General features: G+C 34.3%; 4 protein-coding genes across 6 annotated transcripts; 3 read left to right on the plus strand and 1 right to left on the minus strand.

The window, feature by feature from the left end:
• Nucleotides 1–7370: 7370 nt before the first annotated feature.
• Nucleotides 7371–8510, minus strand: LOC148569632 (uncharacterized). The gene is made up of 3 exons (XM_088509181.1): nucleotides 8135–8510; nucleotides 7920–8023; nucleotides 7371–7706 (listed from the first exon to the last, which is right to left on the minus strand). The coding sequence occupies exons 1-3, from the start codon at nucleotides 8508–8510 to the stop codon at nucleotides 7371–7373; spliced, it is 816 nt and encodes a 271-aa protein (XP_088365307.1).
• Nucleotides 8511–11865: 3355 nt separating this feature from the next.
• Nucleotides 11866–14957, plus strand: LOC107632432 (small ubiquitin-related modifier 1-like). Of its 2 annotated transcripts, none has more exons than XM_021117660.2 (4): nucleotides 11866–12194; nucleotides 12754–12891; nucleotides 14068–14217; nucleotides 14695–14957. In XM_021117660.2, the coding sequence occupies exons 2-4, from the start codon at nucleotides 12754–12756 to the stop codon at nucleotides 14770–14772; spliced, it is 366 nt and encodes a 121-aa protein (XP_020973319.1). In that variant the 5' UTR covers nucleotides 11866–12194; the 3' UTR covers nucleotides 14773–14957. The 2 variants fall into 2 exon arrangements, with proteins under 2 accessions (XP_020973319.1, XP_020973321.1); XM_021117662.2 differs by lacking the exon at nucleotides 11866–12194 and adding an exon at nucleotides 12282–12521.
• Nucleotides 14958–16717: 1760 nt separating this feature from the next.
• Nucleotides 16718–21526, plus strand: LOC107629445 (uncharacterized). Of its 2 annotated transcripts, XM_088509742.1 has the most exons (10): nucleotides 16781–17254; nucleotides 17373–17465; nucleotides 17984–18088; nucleotides 18548–18700; nucleotides 19152–19250; nucleotides 19347–19475; nucleotides 20110–20289; nucleotides 20468–20584; nucleotides 20684–20779; nucleotides 21222–21526. In XM_088509742.1, the coding sequence occupies exons 1-10, from the start codon at nucleotides 16940–16942 to the stop codon at nucleotides 21372–21374; spliced, it is 1440 nt and encodes a 479-aa protein (XP_088365868.1). In that variant the 5' UTR covers nucleotides 16781–16939; the 3' UTR covers nucleotides 21375–21526. The 2 variants fall into 2 exon arrangements, with proteins under 2 accessions (XP_016187733.1, XP_088365868.1); XM_016332247.3 differs by lacking the exon at nucleotides 20684–20779 and having other exon boundaries at nucleotides 16718–17254.
• A 974-nt stretch (nucleotides 21527–22500) lies between these two features.
• ARPC4 (binding protein) lies at nucleotides 22501–26084 on the plus strand. The gene is made up of 8 exons (XM_021117664.2): nucleotides 22501–22851; nucleotides 22950–23015; nucleotides 23110–23162; nucleotides 23405–23432; nucleotides 24294–24368; nucleotides 24818–24922; nucleotides 25323–25412; nucleotides 25774–26084. The coding sequence occupies exons 1-8, from the start codon at nucleotides 22849–22851 to the stop codon at nucleotides 25861–25863; spliced, it is 510 nt and encodes a 169-aa protein (XP_020973323.1). The 5' UTR covers nucleotides 22501–22848; the 3' UTR covers nucleotides 25864–26084.
• Nucleotides 26085–27019: the final 935 nt, after the last annotated feature.

A 27019-nucleotide genomic window follows, 5' to 3' on the forward strand; every position in this document is an offset into this window, starting at 1 on the left:
AATATTAATTAAATATTGATCAAAATGATAAATTTTATTGATCCCATAGTCTTATTCATTTCATAGAGTTAGTCATGGTGATTTACGAACAAATTTAAAATCAGCAAAAATAAATAACTTAATTTGTTATTTAGTAAATTGAAAATTATGACTATAATTTATTAATGAAATTTTGTTATTTCAACTAATTAATTATTTAATTAGATATTTAAATATCATACTTATTAATTTAATTAATTCATAAATACCAAATTGAATTTCAATCATTTAATTATGAATTGACATAACTTTTTCTTGAAGGTATTTTTCAATTTTATTTTGTTTGATTGATTAAACTAAATTAATTATAATCAATTATAAATAATCTATTATTATTATTATAAGTTATTTGATTTTAGATGGAATTAATAACATGTCACAAGCAAAAAAAAAAAATTTTCAATTCATCTAGCACAACATAATGAATCTATTTTTTTTTTTTTGTCTAAACATGGAAAGAAATAAAACAAACACTATCCTATATCCAAGCGGATGATTGGCTGGAGATCAACACAAAGTTCAGACCAAATAACATTATTAGAGTTATTCTTGGCACCATATCTAGCCATCCAATCCGTAACTCTATTTGTTTCTCGGGACACCCACTCAACGTGAACAAGCCAATGACGAGATAAAAGTTCATGAATCTTGTGAACCAACTATGTTACTTCAGATAAATACCCACTTGTAAGCTCATGTATGATGGACAAAATGTCAAGACAATTCGTTTCACATGTAATATCCCTCAAACCGCAATTCCAAGCTAAAACCAGCCCCCTCCAAGCAGCAAATAATTTACATCTGATGATAGATCAGGGGGAAATACTTCCAGAGCAGCCCGAGATCCAATCTCCCTTAGAATCTCTAATAATACACACAAATCCTGCTAAATTTGAATCCAGATACAAGCTTGCATCACAATATAATATTTCGAATAAAATAATCATATATGAATATTATATTAATATAATTTTTCTCTCGAAATTCGGGACCGGCTCGTCATATAGAGACTAACCACAGAAATCATAATTTTGAAATTCGGACCCGAAATGGCTCAAAAACGCAATTTTTCACGACGTGCCTGCTTAGATAAGGAGAGGTGTCTAATGCAGTCAAGCTACTGATTCGGCAGCTTGATGATACAGCACCTGTGCAGTGGAGGTGCTTATATGCACTAAAATTTCTAAAAATTCCATAAAAATTCCGTTTGATCCCGAAAAAGCGTCGTTTCTTCGGGGCTAGGCCGTTACACATACTATGTAGTTTGGCTAATATAATAAGATGTTCTTTGCAAGCCTAATTAATTTGGTTCCATTGGCATATTATCGTTATCTTAATAGTTATTTTCTGCCGCCATTAAAATGTGCATTGACGGCCTCTATGCCAATGGCAAGTTGGTGAGCGGCATGTAACTACTTCTGTAAAATATTTGTGTCATATCACATTATGTCAGCCTCAACTAGGGATGGGAACAGAATAGGCGAGGGCAGGGGATATCTTTTCATTCTCTATCTTCATTCTCAGATTTATTTTTTGTTTCCGCTCTAATTTTTGCCGTAGAAAATATTTCTTTCCATCCTTATTTTTCGTGGATCTCTATTTTTCGCGGGATTCTATTCCCCATCTTCCTATATTGATCATTTATATCAAAGTTCTAATAAAAAATTAAAAGATAAATAAAAATATTTTTACAACATATAAGGACACAGTCACGTATGGTGAAAAGGGAAAAGGGCGTCGTGATAAGAGACAATGACGCGGCAAGAGAGTGACGACAAGATGAGCACTAAGCAGAAGTGATGAGGGTGTAGTTGTGACGCTATGAGAGATTGGGATTTGTGAGTTCTGGCCTTCTGGAGTGAGTGAGGAGTGAGACGACGCAATGTTAGTGTTATGGAAATAAGGAAAGATATTTTTGAAATTAGGGTTAGGTTTTTCAATATATATATATGGTATACGAAATGACTAAAAGATTTATATTAGAAATAAATTAGTAAGGATATTTTAAGTAAATTTAATAATTCGGAAAATAGCGACGACGGGGCAAGGATCCCTACTCGGGTCCCCACGTCTGTTTTGGGAGAATTTTGGCCTCCATCCCTATCCCCGCGAAAAAATTACCCATTTTCGAGTCTCTACTTGGAGCGGTCCTGCGGGGATCCCCGTGCTTTGGAAATTTTGCCATCTTTAACCTCAACTTCCATTGTAGTATTGTTATATTGATGTCAATTTTTTCTCAAGCTGTATTTGTGCCTTTCAATTCTGTTTTTGAATCTAAAAAGGAAGCCAATAACGTTGAATAAGCGTTCTTTCTCCATTTACTATATTGCTCATACGATTGTGTATTTATCATGCAAATTCTGGTCATTTTCCTATGTGTGAGGCCCGAACCAAAACTTTATGAAGTGTGTTTACATTTTCATTAGTATACGAACCTAATCAGATTTGGATTAACTTGAGTGGACATAAGCAATTGAACAAAGAGAAGAAAAGTTGAAGGAGATGCTAATTTTACGGGGCAGTAACTTGTTTTCATCAAGCGAAAGATCAGATGGTCAAATCTTATTGAATTGAATCTTTAACTGGAGATTCTTCACTCGTAGTTCTTCAATTTGGAGAATTGATTTGCAATCTGAGCATTGTAATATATGTAACTGCCAGAAATCATGAACAGCTTTTCTGGTGAAATTAGAATACTCTTCTTGCCGCCTTTCTTCCGATCTCCTCACGAGGGACCGGTTGCGAGAATGGCTGGGCCGGGGCTCTGCGCGCGAGCTGGTGTTACGGCTAACCTCAGGGTTGTAGCGGTCTCTCGCCGCCAACTCTCTCTCTCAAGGTTTTGAACCTTGTACCTAAGTTCTTGCATGATCCGAGAGTTGTCGTTGCCTGTACCCCCAAATGGATGCCTTTCAGAGGATTGCTTGTGGAGCGGCCATTGTCTGAAGGGTTGGTTAGCGACTCCGAGAGGTTTCCGTGCTCACCCTATTCATGAGGCGACTCCCTTGGTGGTTACCTCCTTCTTCTGGCACATCCACTGGGTGGAAAACCTCAATCCTCAACTCGCGTCAGGTCTCCATAGACGGCACCATTGTTTGGTAGTCCGTTAGACCGGTGGTGGAAATATCATTGGAGGCGAGGGTCGGAACTTGATTGCGAAGGTTGAGATGGTATGGTACCAGCAATCGTCGGTGGATCAAGGGGTGGTACCACTTGCAAGGACACTCCGATGTCAAAGTAAGCGTCCGTACGACAAGCAACTATATTAGAGTTATGGTAACGTACCTAATGAAAGAACTAGATCCCTCTCCTTTATCTTTATCTGTTCGAATGGCCCTCCTACTCGACAGAAATTATTTTTCATATAGAACCTCTTTGGTGTATTTGCTGAATATTGGTGAAGGAGGTGTTTTGCCGCGGTGTGAGTGTCAGATTCAACACGCCAGGGGCGTGGTGCCGGAGCCCGTCAATGGCATGTCAATCCCCCGTCAACACACAGGAGGCGTGGTGATGTGGTTGGCAGGGACGGGTGGTAGTGCCCTGCCAACACGCGGGGCGTGTGTTGCTCTGGAATTTGTGAAGCGTTGCAAGTTTTTGTTGGGTTCTGATGATGCAGCAGCAGTACGGGAGGAGCGTGTTGCAGGCCTGTCTGCATGCAGGGAACAACCCCCACCCCGGTAGCCAGCGATCAGCCATTGAAACTCTATAAATTGAAACTTATTTCCATTCCATTCATGCATATTATCAAAGGGGGGATCATCGAGAGAAAAAAAAAAAGAATGTGAAAAAGAGGGGTGTGTTACCTTGAAAGAAGAAGAAGAGAATATTGTTAATAGTGTGTTAGTGGTGCTAATAGTGTGAGAAGTGGTTTGAAAAAAAAAATTATTTAAAAAGAATTATTAATTTGTAGTGATTAAAAAATGGTACGTAATTATATAGCACCTGAGAAATATATTATCAATTATTTGGATCATTCAATTTATGTAAGTTGATAAATTTTATTTTTTTATGTATTTAATTTTTTTTTTAATTTTGTTATTGTTAGTGTCATATAAAAATATAGTAGAATTATTGTTTTTTGTATTTTAAGAATATTTTAGTATAAAATTTTCATTTGTATAATATAATTATATTTTATTTTATATAAACGTAAATATATAATTTTTTTTGTTAGAATGGGATTAATTTTCTATTATAAAAATACTAGAATGGAATATATATTTTATAATTTTCTTTATGAATATACTAATGAATAAATAAATATTTTGATTTTTTGAAAATAAATATGCGAACATGTTTTTTCAAAATTTTAACAAATAAATACTATAATAAATATGTAAATATTTATAAAATATATTGTTATTAGATATTGGAAAATAAATATTTTAATAAATAATATTATTAAATATTTTATTTAATTTCAGAAAAAAATCATTTATATTTATTTATTTAAAAAAAGAAGTGTAAGTATAAATATTTGTTTATAATATTTAAAGAAATAAATGTTAATATATAATTTTTTGATTTTTTTTAGAATGGAATTATTTTTCTGTATGTTTAATAAACAATTTGAATATTAATAAATTAATTAAAAAATTGAAAATAAATATGCTAATATTTGTTAAGTATTTTAATAAATAAATATGTAAGAATTATTATTTATTTAAGAAATATTATTTATAAGAATTATTATTTATTTAAACTAATAAATATATTTTTGTTGAACCACCTTAATAGGAATTTGATAGTTCGTAAATTGGATCCGCCACAGATGTGGAACCCGATGATCAAAAACAACTTTCGCTCGGGATTCTACCACGTTTTTTGGATTGGGGTGATAAGAGGATTTTACCCCCTTATTAGCTGCTCTGGTGGAAATGTGGAGGCCAGAAACTCACACGTTTGTATTGTCGGTGGGTGAGGTTACTATGGTACTGGAAGACGTCGCTCGTATAATTGGCCTACCCATTGATGGAGAGCCTGTGAGTGGATTGACAGATAATAATAGCAACTTCCTACAGAGCCAGATCATCGCGATATTCGGTCGTGAACCAGAAGTTAGTAGTTCTTCGAAATCCTATATAAAACTGGGTTGGGTTCGACGTATCAGAGAAGCAGAGTTGCTAAACACTGAGGAGTCCATTAGGAGATACGTCAGATGCCAGATTTTCTGTTTGTTGGGTTCGACCCTATTCACGGATATGTCGACCGCATATGCCCACACGAAGTATCTATTGTTGCTTCGCGATTTCGAGCGATCCATACTTATAGTCGGGGTCAGCATGTCTGGCACATCTTTACAGAGCAATGTTTCGTACATCACGATATGATACAAAGGAGATGAATGACCCTCTTAATCTGTTGTTTGTTTGGACATGGGAGCGAATGCCATGTACTGTGCTCATACCTAGACAGACCCTCACACCGGCTGAGATACCAGTTGCCATGAGATAATAATTCCTATTTTAATCCTGCGTTATATTCACGATGCATGTTTGATTTTAGGTGACTTTTTAAAAATTTTCAATGAATTATGTTTCAGGTGGAGTCATTCAGCACAGTCCACAGCGTGGTTATCGAAGACTGCAACGAGATTTAGGTAGGATATAGACTACATGGAAGAGGTACATATTTAGGGTTCGTGTGATTCCTATTTCCAAACATTAATTTTAGGGTTCTAAAATACCAATAATATGTGACAATTTGAGTGGCGGCCGTACGACGGATTGATCATACCCGACGAGTTACATGGACATCTTGAGTTGTGTGACATCGTCACTCTGTTGCTGTCCTACGAATGTGTCGAATGGCACCCTTCGGATCGAGTGATGCGTTAGTTTGGGTATGCACAACCTCTCCCGTGAGTAGCAAGAGACATTCCACTGGACCAACATTGCCTCACTCTTTGCGGAGTGCAACTTCATGACTAGACAGTTTTACATGGGGTATGGATAGCGGAACGAGGCAACAGGCGAAACACTCGGCTACTGGATCTGCACCCCCTTCCGACCTGGGACTTTATACTGACGGTGGAGTACCGAGATTGGTATGTGGACTCGTACGGACATATCCTGAGATTGTTGGAGCACATTCCTCAGCATCTATATCAGCCACTAACACCACAGCTACTAGCACCACAGCCACCTGCACCTCAGGGTCCACCTCAGAATGTAGTGTTTGAGCCATTTCTTTATTATGTACCATAGCCACCGGACCACGGTCATGGTAGCCATGACACTTAGCACAGTGAGTCCAGCCACCACGTCCAGTCCGACGACCACGGCGAGAGTAGTCAACACAGACGTCGCAGTCAACATAGTAGGCACAGTCAGCACAGCCTGCACAGTTGGCACAATTAGCACAGTCAGCACTCTCAGCATAGCCACTACTCTCAGCACTGCCACCAGGGTCAATCCGACCAGTCTAATCAGCCCATACTTACCATTCCAGCCGGTCATGAATGGTTTGACTTTCAGTTAACCCATCGCAGATGCCAATTGAAGGTAATGGAGATCAGCAAATACAGCATTGGGTCAACGCTAATTTGGGTGATTGGACAGATCTTACCACTATGCCTTCACCGATAGGGTCGGCTGATCCACACGGAGCATTAGTAGATATGTCCCATAGTATGCGGAGTCCTGCTTCCGAGTACACGTTAGGGGGTGCATCGTGTGATAGTGATTTCATCCAGCCGCGGCGGGCATTCGAGGTTGTTGACAAGTATAATCCTAGTGCATCTGCTCCGGAAGAGGCAGGTGGGTTGGCTGCTCCGGGTGTCGATGACTCAGTTTGGAGTCATCCGTATGACATACGGACAAAACGAAATTCACTTGATAGGTTTATTCCGTCGCGGTTTGGTTAGGGCATGATGGGTAAAGGACCGAACTGGATGGTTCAAAAGAAGTGAGCTTGGGTTCAGGTTTTTTATATTTAATTTTAAGTTATAAGTTAATGTAATTCGTAGTTAATCTTTTGTATGTTTACCTATATTTGTTTTTAATTATGGTTTTGGAATGAGGTGAATGTAAATCTTAGTTAATATTTTGTATGTTTATTTCACAAAGGCAGTAAATGATAATATTAACCTAACATTAAACATCAATTGATAAACTCAAAACAAACACGACTAACATAAAAAATATCAACTGAAAAAAATCAATTAAGACCTAGGGACCATCATCGTCACCAGCACCACTCGGTCCAGCATGCTGAGGACATCGACTACGACTATGACCCTGAGCACCACAAAGACGGCATATTTGAGGACCACGCATGTCGCGTGAGTCCATTTCATTCAAGTATCGGGTCAATTTGGGGCGACCTTTCGACGTTCACCTCAAGGCGGGATTAGCAACCAATGTGGGTCCCTCATAAGCAGGCCATGTCTCGGGATCGCCTAATGGTGTGATCTCAAACCTATATACTTTACGAACCTCTATCATTTTATACACATCATGCACATACAACTGCCAATCGAAATGCTGGTTAGCACAACAAGCAATAACATGGCGACATGGTAGTCGTTCCACCTGAAAGTGCCCACAGTCACACGTTCGTCGCTCAAGATCAACAACTAACACCTTTCTGCTAGTCATTTCGTGCACCCCAAATACCTCATTTTGTCTATCAAACCGGTGCACAACTATTTGCATATTTGTTTCTATCCGCTGTTGTGCAAATACAGAGTAAATAAATCCAGCATGCTTGCGTTAGTGAGTCTCAGCACTCTTCCGCATAAAAAGTTCATTTAACCGATAATATGTTGCTCGGACAAGCGCCAACACAGGTAGATTTCGGACACCCTTCAACACTGAGTTAATGCACTCGACAAGGTTCATCGTCATATGGCCTCATCGATGTCCCTTGTCGAATGCCAATACCCAATGTCTGAGTCCAATGGTATCACACCACCTGGCATATGCCTCGCCTCGCTCTTTCAACCTCTTATAGTTGATGTTGCACTCCTCCACCGTTCTTGAATATCCTATGTTGACAACAAGTTTTTGCAAGTGAGGGACTTTGAATGCCCTTAAGAAGTTGCTGCCGATGTGCCTCATACAAAACATCCACCATGTTCTTAGAGGTTGTCAGTCACCTCCGGAACAATTTATTGCTACCCAGATTAACTCATGTTGGTCTGAGATCATACATACACCGTCTCTTCTAAAAACATTCATTCGCAAATTTGTGAGAAAGAAGTGCCACGCATCAGCTATCTCCCCTTCCACCAAGGCAAAAGTGATAGGCACAATGTTCTGATTCCCATCTCTTGCAACAGCAACCATAAGTGTACCTTTATATTTTCCGTATATGTGTGTGCCGTCAACCTGAACTAGAGGCTTGCAATGCCTGAACACCCTAATGTATGGATTGAAACTCCAAAATACACGATGAAGTATTTTTACACCGCGTGCCTCCTCATTCCCGTTGTACAGTGGTTGTGTTTCTATTTGGACAATTGAACCAGACATCTTCTGAACTATGACCGAGAGTCACCATGGCAAAGCTTGGTAAGAATCCTCCTAACCACCGAAAACTTTGGCTATGGACTTCTGCTTTGCCAACCAATCCTTTCGGTAACTGATGGTATAATTGAACCTTGATTGGACTTCCACTATTATAGATTTCACCTTGATGGACGGGTCAGTCTCGACCAATGGCCTTATAGCCTCAGCAACTGTATCCGAGTCCAACTTAGAATGATCCTGTGAAATCGTTCCCATTGTGCATGTGTGCCTACCATTGTATCTGCGTATCTCCCAATAACCTTTTTTTCGTTGGATAAGACAGTCACACCCACGCCCATACGTCTTACATTTTGCATAAAACGTCTGTGGCTCAGACTCATACACATTGTAGTCAACTCCTCTAGAGATAGTGTAACTTCTAATTGCTGCGACGACTGAATTTTTAGAACTGTATTCCATTCTAATCCTGAACTCTCTATCTTTAGGATCAACAACGCCTACAGAAAAGCAGAAATTATCATTCATTAATCAATCCTAAATATAAATTAACAAAAATGTATTATTCAGTCATCACGTACCTATGTTTGCATATTCCAAAAATTTCGGTGCATGCATGGCGTCAAGATCCAGGTTACACATAAAAGGTGGAACGTTCATCGATTGACTACCCAAGGGATGAACCACTACATTCTCCGCTGCTGCCTCAACTCCCACATTACCATTCTTGTCTTCATCACCGGCTTCATAAGTGGCTTCGAAGTCCTCTTTGCTATCACTATTCATTCCTTCATACACTGCAGCTCTATCATCTTCTATATCTAAATCATTTTGAATTCCATCTGCTTCTACGTTTTCAAACTCAACATACAGCTCAATATGTGGCTATCGCATATGAGTTTGCCGGTGAATTTCGAACATATTCTGCATACTCACTTCGTCAATGTTCGGCATGATATCAAACTGTATTAGACCATCAAAAACTACAACCGAATTTCGGTACAGAATTCTGCTCATTCTCCTCAACATACCATTCTCCATGCTTTGACAAAGACCGTTCTGAAAACTCCATTAACGTCATGGTGCATGGAACCACAAACGAAAATGGATTCTGACCCACAAACCTCACTCCTTTATGCATATTCCATATAATTTTACTGTTGCGATACACTACCAAGTTTGCGGTACCCTCCATTACACTACCAACATACTCAAAGAACACTAAAAAAATACTCAAAGAACACTCTTCTTTGCAATGAAAATGGTACTGAGCTTTGCCTTATATAGAGGAGAGCACTCAACACGCCCTCCATGTGTTGCTTCATCAACCAATCAGAGTGAGCCACGTGTCAACACGCCCCATGCATGCTGACTCAGCATGCCCCCCACGTGCTTCTGCTTCAACCAACCAGGCCTCGCCACGTGTCAGCACGCCCCTGCGTGCTGATTCAACACACTCCCCCCGTGCTGCTGGCCAACCCAAGCAGACTTTGTCACGTGTCTTCCACGCCCCCACGTGCTGCATGTAATACGCCCCTGCGTGTTAGACCTTGTCTCTGACACGTCCACCAAACTGTGAATACACTCACTACACCCATTTCCAACTAAAACACCAACCCTAACTCCATATTGAATTCTTGAGCCTCTACTCGGACCCAATTTTTTAGGGTGTGTTTGGTAAACACGTTGAAAGCACAAGAAGCATGTTCAATCTTCTTGAACACTTTTTTGTTTGGCTAACTTTTTTTCTAAACGCGAACACGATTTTGGGTTTAAACTCTCGTTCACCAGAAGCAACAAATTGTAGCTTTTGCGTTCACTTAATAAATTAAAGAATTGATTCACATTCTACTAATTTTACCATTCAATCTCATTTACGGTAAAAGATACCAAAAACAATTATCAGTATTCTTAAATTTTTTTATGACTATGCTTTACAAACAAATATTTTTTTAATATTATTATTAGTACTCTTTGTTAAGTATTAATTTTTATCAATTTTTTATTTATGTTTCTTGTCAATAGTATGAATATTTTTTTTAGAATTTTTTATGTTCACTTATGTATATTATTATATTTTTTTAATAGAATTTTTAATATTCATTGTTCATATAAATTATTTAATTTATTTTTATTAATACATATTTTTTATAGAATTTTATTTTTTTATTTGACTTTGTATATTCTTTATTATGTGTTTTTAAATTATTTATTATTGTTAATTTTTAATATAAATTTTATTAGAAAGATATAATTAAATACAAAAATAATACTAAAGAAGAGTACTAACAAATTATAACCAAAAGAATAATAAATTTCAACACATAAATTTAAATTCTTTAAAAAAAAAATTATAGTGAAAGAAGGTTAAAATAATACAATTTTAAATAATATAAATTTAAATAATATAAATTTATGTCTTTTTTAATAATTTTTGTCTAAATTTAATTTTAAATGATGTAATCCAAACAACATTCATTTTATTATAATCCATTTTAATATAAAATTACTAAATATAAATCACATTAATACTAACTCATTTTTTTTTATCAAAATCAAATTTGTAAAATCAATTTTATACAGGCTCTCATTTACAAATTCTAATCTAAACGCATACTTACAAATTTCAGTCAACTGTTCTAGTCTCCTCTAAGGAGATTCTGTCATGCCTTATGCACCTCAATACCTCATTGCACGGTCAAGTTGTGGGTATGCTTCATGGACTCCCAATTACTCTTGGGCCCGAACATGATTCATGTCAGTAATTATTTATTTTTTTATTAAAAGTTTTGAAAATTGCAGTTAAATCCACCGTTTAACGATTAAGTTTCCCGCATCATCGTATGTGAACAGGCATTCATTTATTCATTTGTTTAGATAATTGTTATTCTAATATTAGGTATAAAAATTAAAAATCCTCACTTATGTTTCCTTTTTCCGTTTTTTATTTTTAATATTGAAAAAAAAGGTCTATTTTATTATATCATAAAAATAAAAAAATATATCATAAAATTGTAGGAGAAAAGTAAAAAAATCGGATGATCAAATTAAAAAAAAATCTGAAAATTATATTTGTATTTATAATTCTTTTATTTTTTTAAAATGATAAATTTGAGATGTTTATGATTTTTATCTTTTTAAACACAAATCAAAAAATTAGATTTGTATTTAATCTGATATCTTCATATTAAAAAAACATTCAGTTTATCCACACCAATGAAACACATAATATTTTTTTATTAAAAAATTTTTATCTTCTTTTCCGTCTTTTATGTGAAAAAAAAAATTATAAAAATCAAATAAAAAATATACGAATCCGAATAAACACGTATCTGTATGTGAGTGGGTTTTACTTCCCATCAGTCTATCAAACTGAATTGATTCTCCTTCTGCTGCTGCATATCCCGTGACGTTAGCAATATACTGATAGTAGTTCGTTTCAACTTTGAATTATCGAGTTGCATAGTTCCTTTACATTTGAACTTTCATCTGTTGAAAAAGTAAGCTCGGTGGAAAAAGCGTGATGTGCATGTGCAAACTGATTATACAAAATTTTCCAGATATATCTATACAGGTTTCAAGACACTCTCACTCCTGTTTTGGAAATTTAACAACTGGCTTCAACAAAAATCGTACAAAGAGAACCACTACAGTCCTTTCAACACAGAGCTAGGGATCGGACATCGCAAGGTGCATGCAAACTTCACACCTTTGAACTTCTGTATTTCCAATTTTTTTTTTCTTCTCTTCATCATTCTCACTCTTCGATCTCTCCAAAAATCTCATTCTCCTCTCCTCCTTCTGTTATTCAAAGGAGTTTTGCTTTGGATTTTTTCCCCCTTTTCCCCGTGAGGGTTTTTGTGTTACGGAGAGAGAGCGAGAGAGAGAGAGAGAATGATGATGATTTCGATTTCGAGAGGCTTGTTCGGGTGGTGACCCGCCGCACGTACAACCGCTCACGCCGGTGTCGGAGCCGTAGGAGTCACCATCGTCGTACCTTGACGGCTTGACCCTTTAGTATGGTTTGGTAGAGTATTAATTTTTTTTAAATAAAAAAAGGTATTTTAAATTTGTTTAAGAAAGAAGAAGCTGGCCCAATGAGTAATAACTCAAATGGCATAATCTTCCCATATTCTTATAAGAGGTTATGGATTTGAGTCTTCATATCTTTGGTAAAAAAAAAAAAAAAAGCTGGAGTTCATGAGAGGTTATTATTTGGGATTATAATTCAAATTCGTTTTTTGTGCAGATGAGTGTCTCTACAAGCAGTGGAGGCATTAAGAGAAAGGGTTCGGACGAAGGGGAAGGAGGCATTAAGAGAAAGGCCTTAGACGAAGGGAAAGGGACTCAAGACAGGCAATATGTCGAAATTTGCATCACAGACCAGGTATGTACATATACATGTATTTTATTTTGGAAAAATATAGGTAACCATCAAAATTTTTGAACAATGTGAATTAATAGGATTAAAAGAATAAATTTAATTTGTAACATTAAATTAAAATATAGTATATTTTCATTTGATTGGTAGATGTTCATATTGGTCAAAATTTTCATTATTCTTCTAGTACTTTTTTTTTTTTTTTTTTACTTGGCCAACAATAATATAATATTATTATTTTAGGATATTATAATAATTTTAAATATATTGATAATTAAAAAAATTAGACAAAAATATTCAAAATTTATTTTATTTAATATTTATTAATTATTGTTAAAATTAATAAATATTGAATAAGATAAATTTAATTTTTTTTATCTTTTTAGTATTATTATAATAATTTATATCTATATTTATAGAAAATTTATATATATAAAATATATAATTTATATTTATTAAAATGTATATAAATTAATTAATTTCACTTGTATTTATATTTATCAAAATTTATATTTATATTAATTAATTACTAATCAAAATTACTAAAATTTGTTGGCTCAAAGACTGTGTTCTGTACTTCTATTTTTCTGTATGTACGAATGTATAATGTATAATTCTAATTGAATGGTAATTTTTTTTTTAAATTTTATTGAACATAAAAGACAATCACCCATTAGGTATTCACTTCATCTCATGGTTAGTTTTGTAAACACATTTTTTCTTTATAAATAAATGTGTCTGATTTTCCTGATATCCTTTTGTATTAGATTGTAATTTTTTTAATGTTCTTTTAATCATATCAAATATTTCAGACAATTTTTTGTTAATAATACATATTATTTTTAATTGAAATTCAAAATTATATGCCAAGAATGGTGTTGGATATATTGTCCCATAGTAGAAATCATAATATAAATTAAAAAAAAATATTTGTACACTAAGATCAGTCATCAAAATTAACCACTATATAATTATGTATAAATATATATGTTGTATGGTCAACTTATTTTTAATATATATTTTACATTAGTAATTAATTTTAATATACACCTAACCTAACATTATTATTTTTTTATATAACAGTATGTACACTTTAGATTATTCTTATTTATTTTACTTTTTTACAACATTCTTTTTTATTTCCTGCTACCATTCTGATTAATTATGTTCATTGAAATGCAGAATGATCGCAGGATGTACTTCAAGGTGAACCCTGTCAAGCCATTGTCTTTAACATTCGAAATTTACTGTGAGAGGTGTCATTTGGAATATTCGACGTTGCAATTCTTATATAATGGTTGTCGTGTTCATGGGAAATATACGCCAAAAAAGGTTAGGTTTGTTTTTCCATGCTCATTACATTTAGGACGTGTTTGAATAAGAATTTTATACCAGGAAATATGGAAATAGAAAAGAGAGATTCAGCTGAAAAAATCTGTTTGCATCTGTATTCTCTTATCTGTATTCTCTGATCTTGAGATTTTAGATAAAAAGAAAATTAAACAAGTTTGGCTCTAAAATAGAGATATTTTGCATTGTTAAATTATTTGATTCGTTATATAACTTTATTTCTCCTAATGTATATGTAATGTGTAATTTATATATATGTTTTTTGTCATGAGACAATTACCAAGGAGGACCTCTTATTTGTTGTGGTGGCTTAATAACTTTCACAGATTAAAATAAATAGTTAAGCATGCTCTGAAAATACACTAAATTATGCTGTAAAAGAATATAAGAAATTTGTGTTTAGTACTGTGCTATACTACGTTGTTAACTGATCTCATTTTAATTGTTAATGCACTCCAGCTCAAGATGAAAAATGGAGATGAGATCTTAGCTGTTAAACATGTGGATGGAGGTAGCGTTGCAGCACTTAGCTTTTAGGATGCCATTGATATGATTCTGTAGTGGACATATTATTAGGATAATATATTTTATTGTTGGACTATAATTAAATTATCATGAACTAACTTGTTTACTTTTTATATCTTATGAAATATGATGATAGCAAGTGCAGGCACTTTAAAACTTTGCAAGTCAATTGATGAATGCTTAAGTTAATTACTCAATGTGCTTATATTGTTCTGGCATTCACGAGTTAGGATTCTGAAATTGTGTATGCTTCAGCTATGATTTATGTATGGATGTTTCTTAGTTTTTTTTCCCCCTTATAAACTGCATTTTAGATTATTATGATTCGGGTAAAAAAAAAAAAATTTATTCAAAATAAAATAACTTCTTCATCTTCATCATAAAATTAATGTCCTAGCAAACATAATCAAATCTAATCATACAACAATTGAGTTTGTTGTCTTTTGGTTGATTTTGGTGTACTTTGAATTTTTTGTGTGGTCGGCAAGGTTTTAGGATTAAAATTATTCAAAAACCTCTTTTTGTCTTTTTACTAGTTAAAAATATGACAAAAATATAAGTCACTAAGAAATAAGAATAATTTAATAGTTGGTAATTTTGATATTATGCCTTTTAGTTTCAATTAAAACTACATTATTAAAATAAAGATATTGTGATAAAGAAGGAACCACCATAACTCCATAAAAGTAACTAGAGACTAGAGTGTAGCCAGCTCTTATATGGAGCCGATTCCCCCAAAAGAGGAAACACACTATACCTAGAAAAAAGATCACAAAACATTATTGAAAAAAAAAAACGAATAATAGAAGCAAATCCAAATTGATTACACTTAAAAAAAAGCTAGTTCCTTCAATTATATTTATAATTTAAGGAAAAAGGCATGTTTTTCTCAACCATATGTATGCACTTTAATTCAGTGTTCATAAAAATATAAATCAAATCCATAAGTGGACTTCATGACTTTTTAAGAGCATACATTTTAATTTTAAAATAAGCATGTCACATTATTAAATATTTAAATCTCTTTAATTTTGAACGATGTTGCAAAGTGCAATCAAACCCTCAATAAGAAAATAGTAACTTGTACTCTTTTTTGGTGACTAAGTAACTTAATGAATTATTCTTCACATACAAGTTATTTATACATACAAGTTCATACAAGTCATTTATATTGTATTGTTTAAAAATTTTTTGTGTATGTATATTGATAAATTTTGTATAATTCAAACTCTTCCTTTTCTTTCTTACATTATAAAAGTGAATTTTATTGAGTTAGGATTAACTTGTATAAACTTGTATGCCAAAAAAACTTGTATGTGTAGCAGGTCTCTAACTTAATACTCTGAACTCAATAAACATGTTTTATTTTTATTAGAAATTGATGCCAATAAAATAAAATGAATTGAGGTTAATTTAGATAAGAAAATACGAAAATAGATAAAATAAAAAGATAAATTGTTTTCTTCCTTATGTTTTATTCAAACTCTCGCATTTTTTTTTCTTTAGAGGGGAGCAAAATAATCTTTTTTGTATTTATAGTTATATTATTAGAAGAATATTACAGACTAATATTTCAATGAACAAAATAAAAAAAATGATTAGTATTGATTAAAATATAAGATAAACAAAAAATATGGAATAAATTATTAAAATAGTATCTAAAAATTTATATTATTGACAAAAAATAATTCTTAAAATTAAATGGTTCGAAAATGTGACAAAAATTTATTTATGGTTCATTCTTCTTGATGTACTTAGTGATTAGTTAAACAAAATTTAGATACCAATCTACACAATAAAATTGGCCAAATAATAAATGTTGAAGAAGTTGTGATAATTTCAAAAACAAAAGAAAGTCATAATATTAGGTGAAATAATATTAAATTCGTTTATTTTTTTTAAATTAAAATAAGATTGTTTAAAACGTTATTAACCAAACACAATTATACAAATACAGATACAGATTAATCATAGTTCGATTAATTAAATAAAAAATAAAATCCGAGTCCGCTTAATAATCACATTTCCTTGTGATATGTGCTCATTGTTTATGTGATGTGAGTTCATTCATGTTGAATGTTTGATGCTACCAATGCAATGTAATTGCAATTGCAGAAACCCTAGAATTGGAATCAAATCCCTCTTTCGTTCATTGTGCTATCACTGAAAAGTGAAAACAATGAAGAAGAAGAAGGTACCTGACTGGCTCAACAGCTCCCTCTGGTCTTCCCCCCATCCTCCTCCTCCGCCTCCGCCTCCTCCCTTCTTTTCCTCTGCTACCGTTGACCTCCCAATCGAACAACACACCTCCGCCATATCATCAGCCGCCCCATCCCAACCGCCATCCCCTCCGGCCACCGTGGATGATCCTCCCGAGCCACAGAGGATCCAAGATTCACGTCCTAAGAATCACACTCACACTTCCACTGATGCAACGTTCTCTTCTTCCCCTTCCGCCGATGACATCTCTCGCCAGGCCGAGTTGTCGGCTGAGGTTTGTTTCCTTTGTTTTAGTTTCAAGTTTCTTGTTTTAGCAACAAATTAAGAGCTACCTTTATTAACTAACCAACTAACTAACTACTTTTATTGGTTGAAATTGAATGTTTTGACAGTTATCGAAGAAGGTGATAGATATGAGGGAATTGCGAAGGCTCGCGTGTCAAGGTCTTCCTGATGGTGCTGGGATACGTTCTACTGTCTGGAAGGTAAATCGGTAAATGCTTTAGGGTTTCATGTGTGATATCTGTGTGTATGAGAGAGAGAGATGGCTATACAGTTCAGCCAAGAACATTTAGTGGTTTTCGGTTTCTGTTTGTAGATAGATAAAAGAGGTGGTTATATAGTTAAGTAGATTTGCTGAATAGTGTTTTTAGATTAGGTTCCTTATTGTTGTGTTGCAATTGATTCAAACAAAAGAATGGGAAAATTATTTTTAGATCTTTTAAGTTTTAAGTGAAACGGAGATGCATGAGTGCAATGGGATGGGGATTTCTTTATTTTGTGAGAATGAGGGAATGCCTATTCTCCATAATCCAACCAATAAACCAAACATGCGAATTGTTTAGTCTGTTTGTATTCCCTGCCATTCCCACTCTGTTCATCCAGCTGAGTTAACCAAACAGGATTTGGTTGTGTGCTTCTGGTTAGTCTAGAGTACTTTCCCTTAAAGAAGGAAATGGAATTGATAATTACAGTTGCAATTTTTGCTTATTGACATTTGCAGCTTTTGCTTGGATATCTTCCTCCAGATCGTGGGCTTTGGTCGGCTGAATTAGCAAAGAAGAGGTCCCAGTACAAACATTTTAAAGATGATATTCTTGTGAATCCTGTAAGTTAGTTGTTTAGGGAGCTCTATTGTTTTCATCGAATTATTGCAGAACTTTTTCCAGCCTCTCTCTCTCTCTCTCTCCGGCCTTAGTGAGCAAAGGATATAGCTGTCTCAGTTGTGAACATAGATAGTTGATAACTTCAGTTGTCAGGCAAAAGCTGTAAAATAGTTGCTTTAAACACAATGAAAAATAAAAAATAACAAAACAAAACAAAACCTTTCAATCACGAGTTTAGTTTTACTGTAGGCGATGGAAGATAATGCTAAAAGATTACTCATCACATTAACATGCTGAATTTTGATATGATTGATTTGCTTTTTCTGTTACATTGGTAGGGTGTTTATTGTGTTTGTGTCTAACTGTAACCTTTGCCGAAGTAGTGTTTTTTAACATTTTCATGCATATTATTCTTTTTGCTTTATCTGTTTGGCTCTCTGAATGTTTACGTGGCTAGCTAGTCAGAAATCACAAGGAGGATGTACAACTCAACAAGTTCTGATGCTGATGATGCCAAAGTTGAGAGTAGAACCTTGCTCTCTAGATCAGAAATCACTCATGGGGAGCATCCATTGAGTCTTGGAGAGACCAGTGTATGGAATCAGTTCTTCCAGGTAAATTGTCAGATACCTTTTCACTGAATTAATGATTAAAACTTCGACTGCATTTGCTTGTTATATAACTCTCAAATAACTCGAGGAAAACAAAATCCCGGAGTTATTTCATTTACTGAGCAATCTTACCCGTTTTATTGCCTATCTTCTTTGGAATATTTTACCCCCTATTAGTATTTTTTATCCCGATGAAGTTGTTATGAACATTTTGAAAATGATATTTACTTGTTCTTGTGATCTGCATGAACCATGTTTCCGGCATTCTATCGAATGATGCTCAACATTTTACTTTAGTGGGTAACAAATGGAAACAATTCAAGTGGAAGGTTCCTTTGCTCACAGTAATAAATAAATAAGAATAAGTGAAATGAACTGTTTATTCATGTATTATAACTGCAAATCTCATGCTAATAAACTATAATAGATAAATGTTCCTCTTTGCATTTTGTAGGATACGGAAATCATAGATCAGATTGATCGAGATGTAAAGCGCACTCATCCTGACATGCACTTTTTCTGTAGTGAGTCTCAGTTTGCAAAATCCAATCAGGTTGGCCTTTATCCTGAAACCAATAGAACCTCAAATTCAACTCAATTTATGAAATGAACCTTTTGAATTCATTTTTAACTTGTTGGACATTTTCAGGAGGCTTTAAAGAACATATTAATTATCTTTGCAAAGTTAAACCCAGGTGTAAGATATGTTCAAGGGATGAATGAGCTATTGGCTCCTCTCTACTATGTGTTCAAAAATGACCCTGATGAGGAAAATGCAGTGAGTACATGATATCTTCTTGTAAACTTGAGTCTTTTTTGTATAATCTTGTTCTTTATTTCATAGCCATGTTTTACTTACTCTACCTTAGCTTCCTATCATCTAATTATATTTGTGTTGTTTAGAAACTACTTGATTCAAGTTTAATATTTTTCAAAAGAATGCCAACTTACCTAAGAATCCCTTTAAGAAATGCTTACCCATGAGAAGCTGATTGCTTTTTCCTTGCTATGATAAGATGCATGGTAGGAAAGTCTCCTGGTTTTCATCTTTTCTATATTTTTATTTGTAAGTATCTGCTTTATTTACCTGCTGATATTTCCCATGTGTGTGCTTTAATTAAAGCGGCAACCTGCGTTGGGGTTGGTCAAGATTCGCTAGGTCTTGTTTTGTTGCTTCCTGAGGGGAATGTAGACAAGAAATGTTAACAAATATAATTCATCATTGGGGATGTTTGAAATAGAACATGAAAATATGTGAACTACTTAATATGGTGACAACATAACTTTTTGAATTCATTGCTAAAGAAGTGATTAGATAGCATTGGAGGAATTTTAGTTCATGTTGCTGTCATGTTCTGTCCTGCTATACCTTTGGTCAATCATGCTCATGAGTTACCCGTTATAATATGCAGGCCTTTGCTGAAGCGGACTCATTCTTCTGTTTTGTTGAATTATTGAGTGGCTTCCGAGATAACTTCGTTAAACAACTTGACAACAGTGTTGTCGGCATCCGTTCCACTATTACAAGATTATCCCAGCTTCTGAAAGAACATGATGAAGAGCTGTGGCGCCATCTTGAGATCACTTGTAAAGTAAGACCGAAGTTTTAATATTATTCTATCTTTTCATTGTTTATCTTAGAGTTCAAATTTGGAGATACTGGCATGCTGCAAAGGATTGTGAATAATGGATTAGCTGAGGCTATGCATCATTTTTGTCAGTAACAGAGGTCTCATTTTTGCTGCTTTACTTTTGGTTCTTAATTTTCAGGTCAATCCCCAATTCTATGCATTTAGATGGATTACTCTCCTGTTGACTCAAGAATTCAATTTTGCTGACAGCCTTCACATTTGGGACACACTTCTAAGTGATCCAGAGGGCCCACAGGTATAATTTTGCTCCTTATTTACCTTGTAGTCTCTTGAACTATAATGCACTGCTATTTAGCCTTATGATCTGTTGGTGCATTTTTTATGACAAAGATAGAACACGAAAATAAAGGAAAGGATTTGGTTCTTCCTGAGTAAAATGCAACAGGGTAAGGTAACCATGAATGAGGAAGTGAAGACAGCTTTAACGATTGTAGGTTTACTATCACACAGCTTCGACCCCTTTAATTCTAAGTTGTAGTGATCTGCTTTGACTTTGTGATCTATACTATGCAGCATATTTATCTACTTTAGGGGATCCTAATCAAACAGGAAATCTGAATTTCATTGTGCCTGATGGTTAATTTTATAGAACATTACAGAACCCTTCTGCACTCATTTCCCGAGCATGCATTCAATAGTCATATCAATACGGATTAAGTCGGAATGACACTTTAGGACCCTTGTAGACTCGTTTCAAGTTTATAGGTTCATTCTTTCCTTTGCACTGAGAATTCTTGTGTTACATGTCACTTGCTACATTAAATTCAGGGTGTTTCAACAAGCATGACTAATCTCTGTTATTTTTGCTGCAAGGCATTTAGATAGTTCTTTCTTCATGAAGAGGAAAACTAACATACATATTACTCATGTAGGAGACCCTGATGCGGATATGCTGCGCAATGCTAATTCTGGTTCGCAAGCGCCTCCTGGCGGGTGATTTCACTTCTAATCTCAAGTTGCTGCAAAATTATCCCTCAACAAACATTAGTCATTTGCTTTATGTTGCTAACAAGTTTCGTGTATAATTATTAGTCTAATGCTTCTCCCTCGCCTCATTGTTTGAATTTTGCTTTTGTCTCTTGGCTTAGGAATGAAATTCGATAAAATCTATTGAACTGTTTTGAAAGTTCATCAACTTGAGCTATTGAGAATGATGAAACACGCCTATATTCCATTATGTACAAGTCTCTTAGAATAATAGATTGTTGCTCAGAGCTAAATAGCGTGTTCGGACATTAGATAAATTTTGATAGGGAATTAGTATAATTGTTAAAAATGTGTAAAATATAACATGGGATAAACAGTTGAGTTGATTTATAGTAAGCTGGATAAAGAGTTGCGCAGAATTTAATTTTATCGTAACTAGAACAAATTTGATATTTGATAAGATTGCGATGCTTTGTGCATTATTATAACATGCATTATTTGATAAGATTATTGTTACGACTTTTCATACAAATTTTTTGGCTGATGTGGTGTTCTACGAACAAATGACAAGTCTTCCTTACCGACAAAGGAACTGATGGGTAACATTGACTGAAATATTTTTTTCTTTTTTTACCAAAGATAGGAGACTCGAATCCGCAACTTCTTAATTGAGTATGGGGAGATTATGCCATTTGAGCTATAACTCATTGGCAAAAAAAAAAATTTTAAAAGATAGGAGATTCGAAACCGCAACCAAACTTGTAACTACCAACCAAAAGAAATGTAATTACTCGGTTAAATTTTTAAGAATAAATTACTCAGGGGATAGTAATAACTGCAAAAGGCAATTGATTAATTTTTTTTTTATATTTGAGTTAAAATTGATTAATTTTTTTACTAAAATATTGATTTCTTAACATATTCCATATACAAAATTAATATTAGGTTTATTTTTAATTGCTAAAATAATGATAGCTTGGCTTAAATTTATTAAAATGATAGCTTATTTAAAATGAAATATTATAATTTATCCAAGACAAAAACTCTTTCGCTTTTTAAAATATTTAGATTTATATGTAAAGATTTTTTTTTTAGAGGATCAAAATCAAATATCTCGTGATTGTTTTTATGAAAACAAAGAAACAGAATTATGTTACAAGGACCAAAAATAAAACAAAATATTTAAAAGAATAAAAATAGTTTTTAAACTTATTAAATATTTTGTTTGTGCAAATAAAAATAGATCCCCAGAAAATAATAATTAAAATTCATCTTATTTTATTATACTTTATTTTTTAATTTTTGATGTCGTCGACACGGAGGTGAGTGACTGAGGTGAGGTGGTGGTAGAGCAGAAAAATACCGTAGTGGTGGGTGGCTACTTTGAAACACCGACCGGACTTTTCTTTTACTTTACTTTCTCTCTTGACCCACTCCACTCCCAAATACATTCATTGATTTGATTTGCTTATACTCCAAGGTTGCTTTCTGATTTCGGATCACTTCCATTTCTTTCATTTTGTTGAAGATTCAGATTTCAGAGGCAACCACCACCACCACCACCAAAGTCCCATGGTACGCACCCACATGTACTTCGATTTCGATAAACCTTTGTTTTTCTTTTCAGTTATTAGCTTCTCAATTCAATTCATTCCATTTTGAATGTTTTGCAGGCCTCCACCTTGCGCCCTTACTTGACGTGCATTCGCAACACCCTTGACGCCGCTATGTGCCTCCAGGTATGTTTTTGCTTTTTCACCTTTTATTTTTTAATTATTATTGTTTCTTGTTGTTGTGAAACTAAGAATTGTTGTGGTTTTTGGTTGGTTGCAGAACTTCCCTTGTCAAGAAGTTGAAAGGCATAACAAGCCTGAGGTTGAGCTCAAGTATGCTTCTCTTACATATATATTTCACTTTCACACACTGGTTCTTATTGCTGATTTTTTTTTTAATTTATTTATTTATGTTCCAAAAGTTATGATTGCTCTAGGTTATACTTAATTTGACAGTTGATATCCATGTTGAAAGATTGTGTACTATGATTAATGCATTGTGTTATTTTTTTTATATATAAATCAAAGCAATAAATTTCTCAGTGAAGGTTGTAAGTTTTGTCATTTATTTGCAGGTCGAGCCCTGAGTTGCTTCTCAATCCGGTAAGAACCTTCCTATTGCAAAAGAAATATGTTAGGAGAATGCTCCTAGGTGAAAGGACACACCATGGATTACCCTAATGCCATGATTCAGTGATTCTATAAAAAAGTAGCCACATTACAATGTAATAGTAATCAGGCAACTGTTCATAAAGAGTCTTAGATAGATGGCTTAGATTTTTTTTATGTCATGAATGTAATGAAGATTCGACTAAGTTTTTATGTTGGCTGTCGAAGACTTAACACAACCCTCCTCCTTTATCTGGGTTTGGGACCGGCTATGTACCGCAGGTGTAACATAAGCGGAGTTAGATTTTTTTTTTTTTATGTAGGTACTAGAATTAAGAGAGCACATTAGATTATTGCATCCTCTTGCACATAGTGAGATTACTATTTTATGACTAATGGATAATTCAGGAGGAACAATTATTAAGCAGTCTATGATTTAATGACATAGGCTTGAATTCTAAAGATTAAGTGTCATCCTTTCTTGTTACAGTACATGATTTGCTTTTGTTTGCATTGTTATGGAAAGCAAGTATTATGTGTGGCAAAAGTGGAGAATGAAAACATGTTTTATGCTGGCTGTACTTGGTATCATTTTTTCTTGGATCTATGCTGTTCTGTTATTGCCATTCTCTGTTTTGCTCATTCTTACCATAATTAGGAAACCAGTTTGAATTTTGCATGTGTTTGTTAGGTATAACCTGAGCCTGAGACTCATAGTTGGTAATTGTGCCTTAACATTTTCACCCACTTTTACTCTACTTTTCTGAGTGATGTTTACAGAAATTAATATGTTTTGAATCAATTCTCCATAGGAAGATAAGTGCAATTTTGTGCTTTTATTTTTTATTTTTACAGGTTTTGATATGTAGAAATGAGGCTGAAAAATGCTTAATTGAAACATCTATCAATTCATTGCGGATAAGTCTCAAGGTAAACTTATCTTTTTCTGGTTGATACTGTATTTTAAATAATGTTTTGTTGAGACATTGAAAACATTTAGTTACTGCTGTGATAATGTGATAACTAGCTTCCTGAGTTCTTGGCTTCTAAAGGTCCCGTGTTTTCCTTAAGATATGAGCTATCAACTCGACCTTAGATTTTTATTTCTTTCCTTCAACTTTGCTGCAATGCACATTCTGCCCCTCTTAGAAACTTTGACATATGTTATACTTAGAGTTACACTTGCATCTTGAACATGGTTAACATAGATCCCATCAGCAAAATATCATACAAGCATCTTGACAATGATCAAATTGCTTTCATAATTTAATTCTGTCAGCATATTAGCAAACTGAGAATGTTTCTAATAATCAGATTAACATATGATGTATACCGATATTCATAGTTTCCTTTATTTTTAATTATATCCTCTCATGCAGGTGAAGCAGGCTGATGAACTTGAAAATATACTGACCAAGAAATTTCTTAGGTTTTTGTCAATGAGGGCTGAGGCTTTCCAAGTACTGAGGAGAAAGCCTGTGCAGGTATATATCTTGGACATTTACACTACGAGATTTAATTCTGCAGCAGTGTGTGGTGATAGTTTTTCTGATCAAATAATGTTGTCATTAATGATCAAATTCTATTTTGTGGCTGCTTCATAGATGTTGTACATTGCCTGTATCTACATTCTAATGATTTGCTTGGGTTGATGAATTGCCATCCTTACAAAGAGTAGACAAAAACATAGAACGTCAAATCTCGAGTCTTGTCCATTTCCTATGTAGTAATTGATAAAAAAAAATGTGAAAGAAATCCTCTGGGACAGTGGGAACTTGCTTTGTAAACACCTGATAGAAGATGCAGAGTGTTGTTAACATGCATCGACTTTTCTTGGTAACATCTAATTGAAAATTTGCTGTCTTTTGTTGCTTCTCTTGGCAGGGATATGACATTAGCTTCCTCATAACAAATTACCACTGTGAGGAGATGCAGAAGCACAAGCTCATTGATTTTATAGTGCAATTTATGGAGGCAAGAATCTTATTGTGCCCATAAATAGGATTTGCATTTCATTTCATTTCATTTTGTAGCTTAAGGTAGTATCTGTATCTGTGGTAACAAATCAAGTGGCTATCAAAACTTTGAAATCCTAGGAATTGTTAAGGAAGCATTACTGATTACTCATTTGTACTTCCCATCAATACGAAAACTTTAGCACAAGGTTGTTTAGAACATGATTCACCCAGTAATTGGTTCAGATAATAGCATAACATGCAAAAAATGCAGCAAGATATTTTTTCTTCTCTTATTATGTATTAGAACATATTAATTTATGTTTTTCTTTCATATTGAGTTAATTGTTGGCAGTTCAGTAACGGATTTGAAAATGCAGGATATTGATAAAGAGATTAGCGAGCTCAAAATGTCGGTGAACACAAGGGGGAGGCTTGTTGCGACCGAGTTTCTGAAGCAGTTTATATGATGCTTTACCTTAAAAACTACCAAATGCCTGTAAATTTTCTTACTGTTGCAGAGATGTTAGTTTCCGGAGTGTTGGGTCGCAATGCAATGCCAGTGTTTGTGATTGTAGCTACAGTGAATAAATTTTGTAGATGTTAGTTTAATTTAGGAAGAAAAATCTCATGCTGCATAGGCCAGATAATGAGTTTATATAATTAATGGGGTTCTTAGTAGGTGGAATTTTAATTACTTCTCTCATGAAAATTTATTATATAGTTTTGAAATTTGTATTCTTATTCCTAAATATGAGTATTAAAAATAAATATATTTGTAATTTATACTTGAGAATGTTATGAACACCAACTAAAGATTTATTATTATTATATCAAAAACGAGTTTGTAGCGAACACTAATCAAAGATTTAATTTCACCACAAAGAAAGATAAAGGATTTATTTTTAATAATAACAACTATTTCGAAAGTTACATGCGGTGATATATGGTTGTTTTCTCATCTTTGAAAAAATTGAATTTTTAACTTAAATTTTTTATATAAATGAAAATTTTAAATCTGTTAATACACTGGCCCAACACTAAGGCCCAGGTCCAAATACACCAAAAGGCCCAATCCAAAGATTGGCCTTCGTTATTCACCGACCTCTTTAGAAGAGGTCGGACTCAACACAGACTTCTTTCCAAAGGAGTCGGGTTCAAGAGATAGCTGGCAGATAACACTTATTCAAATAAGTAACTGCCCCTAAAATCTCTCAATCCACTTCTAGAAGCCATATCTCAACAATCCCTAAATAAAGGGACGGTTAGCCACCTAAAAAGGTGGCACTACTCCAACGGTGGTTATTGGATCACCACTATAAATACACTGACACCCCTCAGGTATCTCTAAGTTCCAAGACACTTAAACCTGCTTATCCCCATGCTGACTTAGGCATCGGAGTGTCTTTGCAGGTACACCCCCATCTCTTGGAACACACAACTCGGAGGCGGCTCCCAGACGTAAACCAAGTCAGAGACCACACTCATCCAGCGCTTGGGCCTCACAAACAAGCCCAACCACCGTCCGGTTCTAGGTAAGCCCCGGAACATTGGCGCCGTTGCCGGGGACCTGGAGCTCAACTCTTGATAATGGCGGATGATCAACAACATAGTCAGACAACCACT

Source organism: Arachis ipaensis, chromosome B3 (assembly GCF_059453495.1).
Source record: "Arachis ipaensis isolate K30076 ecotype BB chromosome B3, ASM5945349v1, whole genome shotgun sequence".
Classification (NCBI taxonomy): Eukaryota; Viridiplantae; Streptophyta; class Magnoliopsida; order Fabales; family Fabaceae; genus Arachis; species Arachis ipaensis.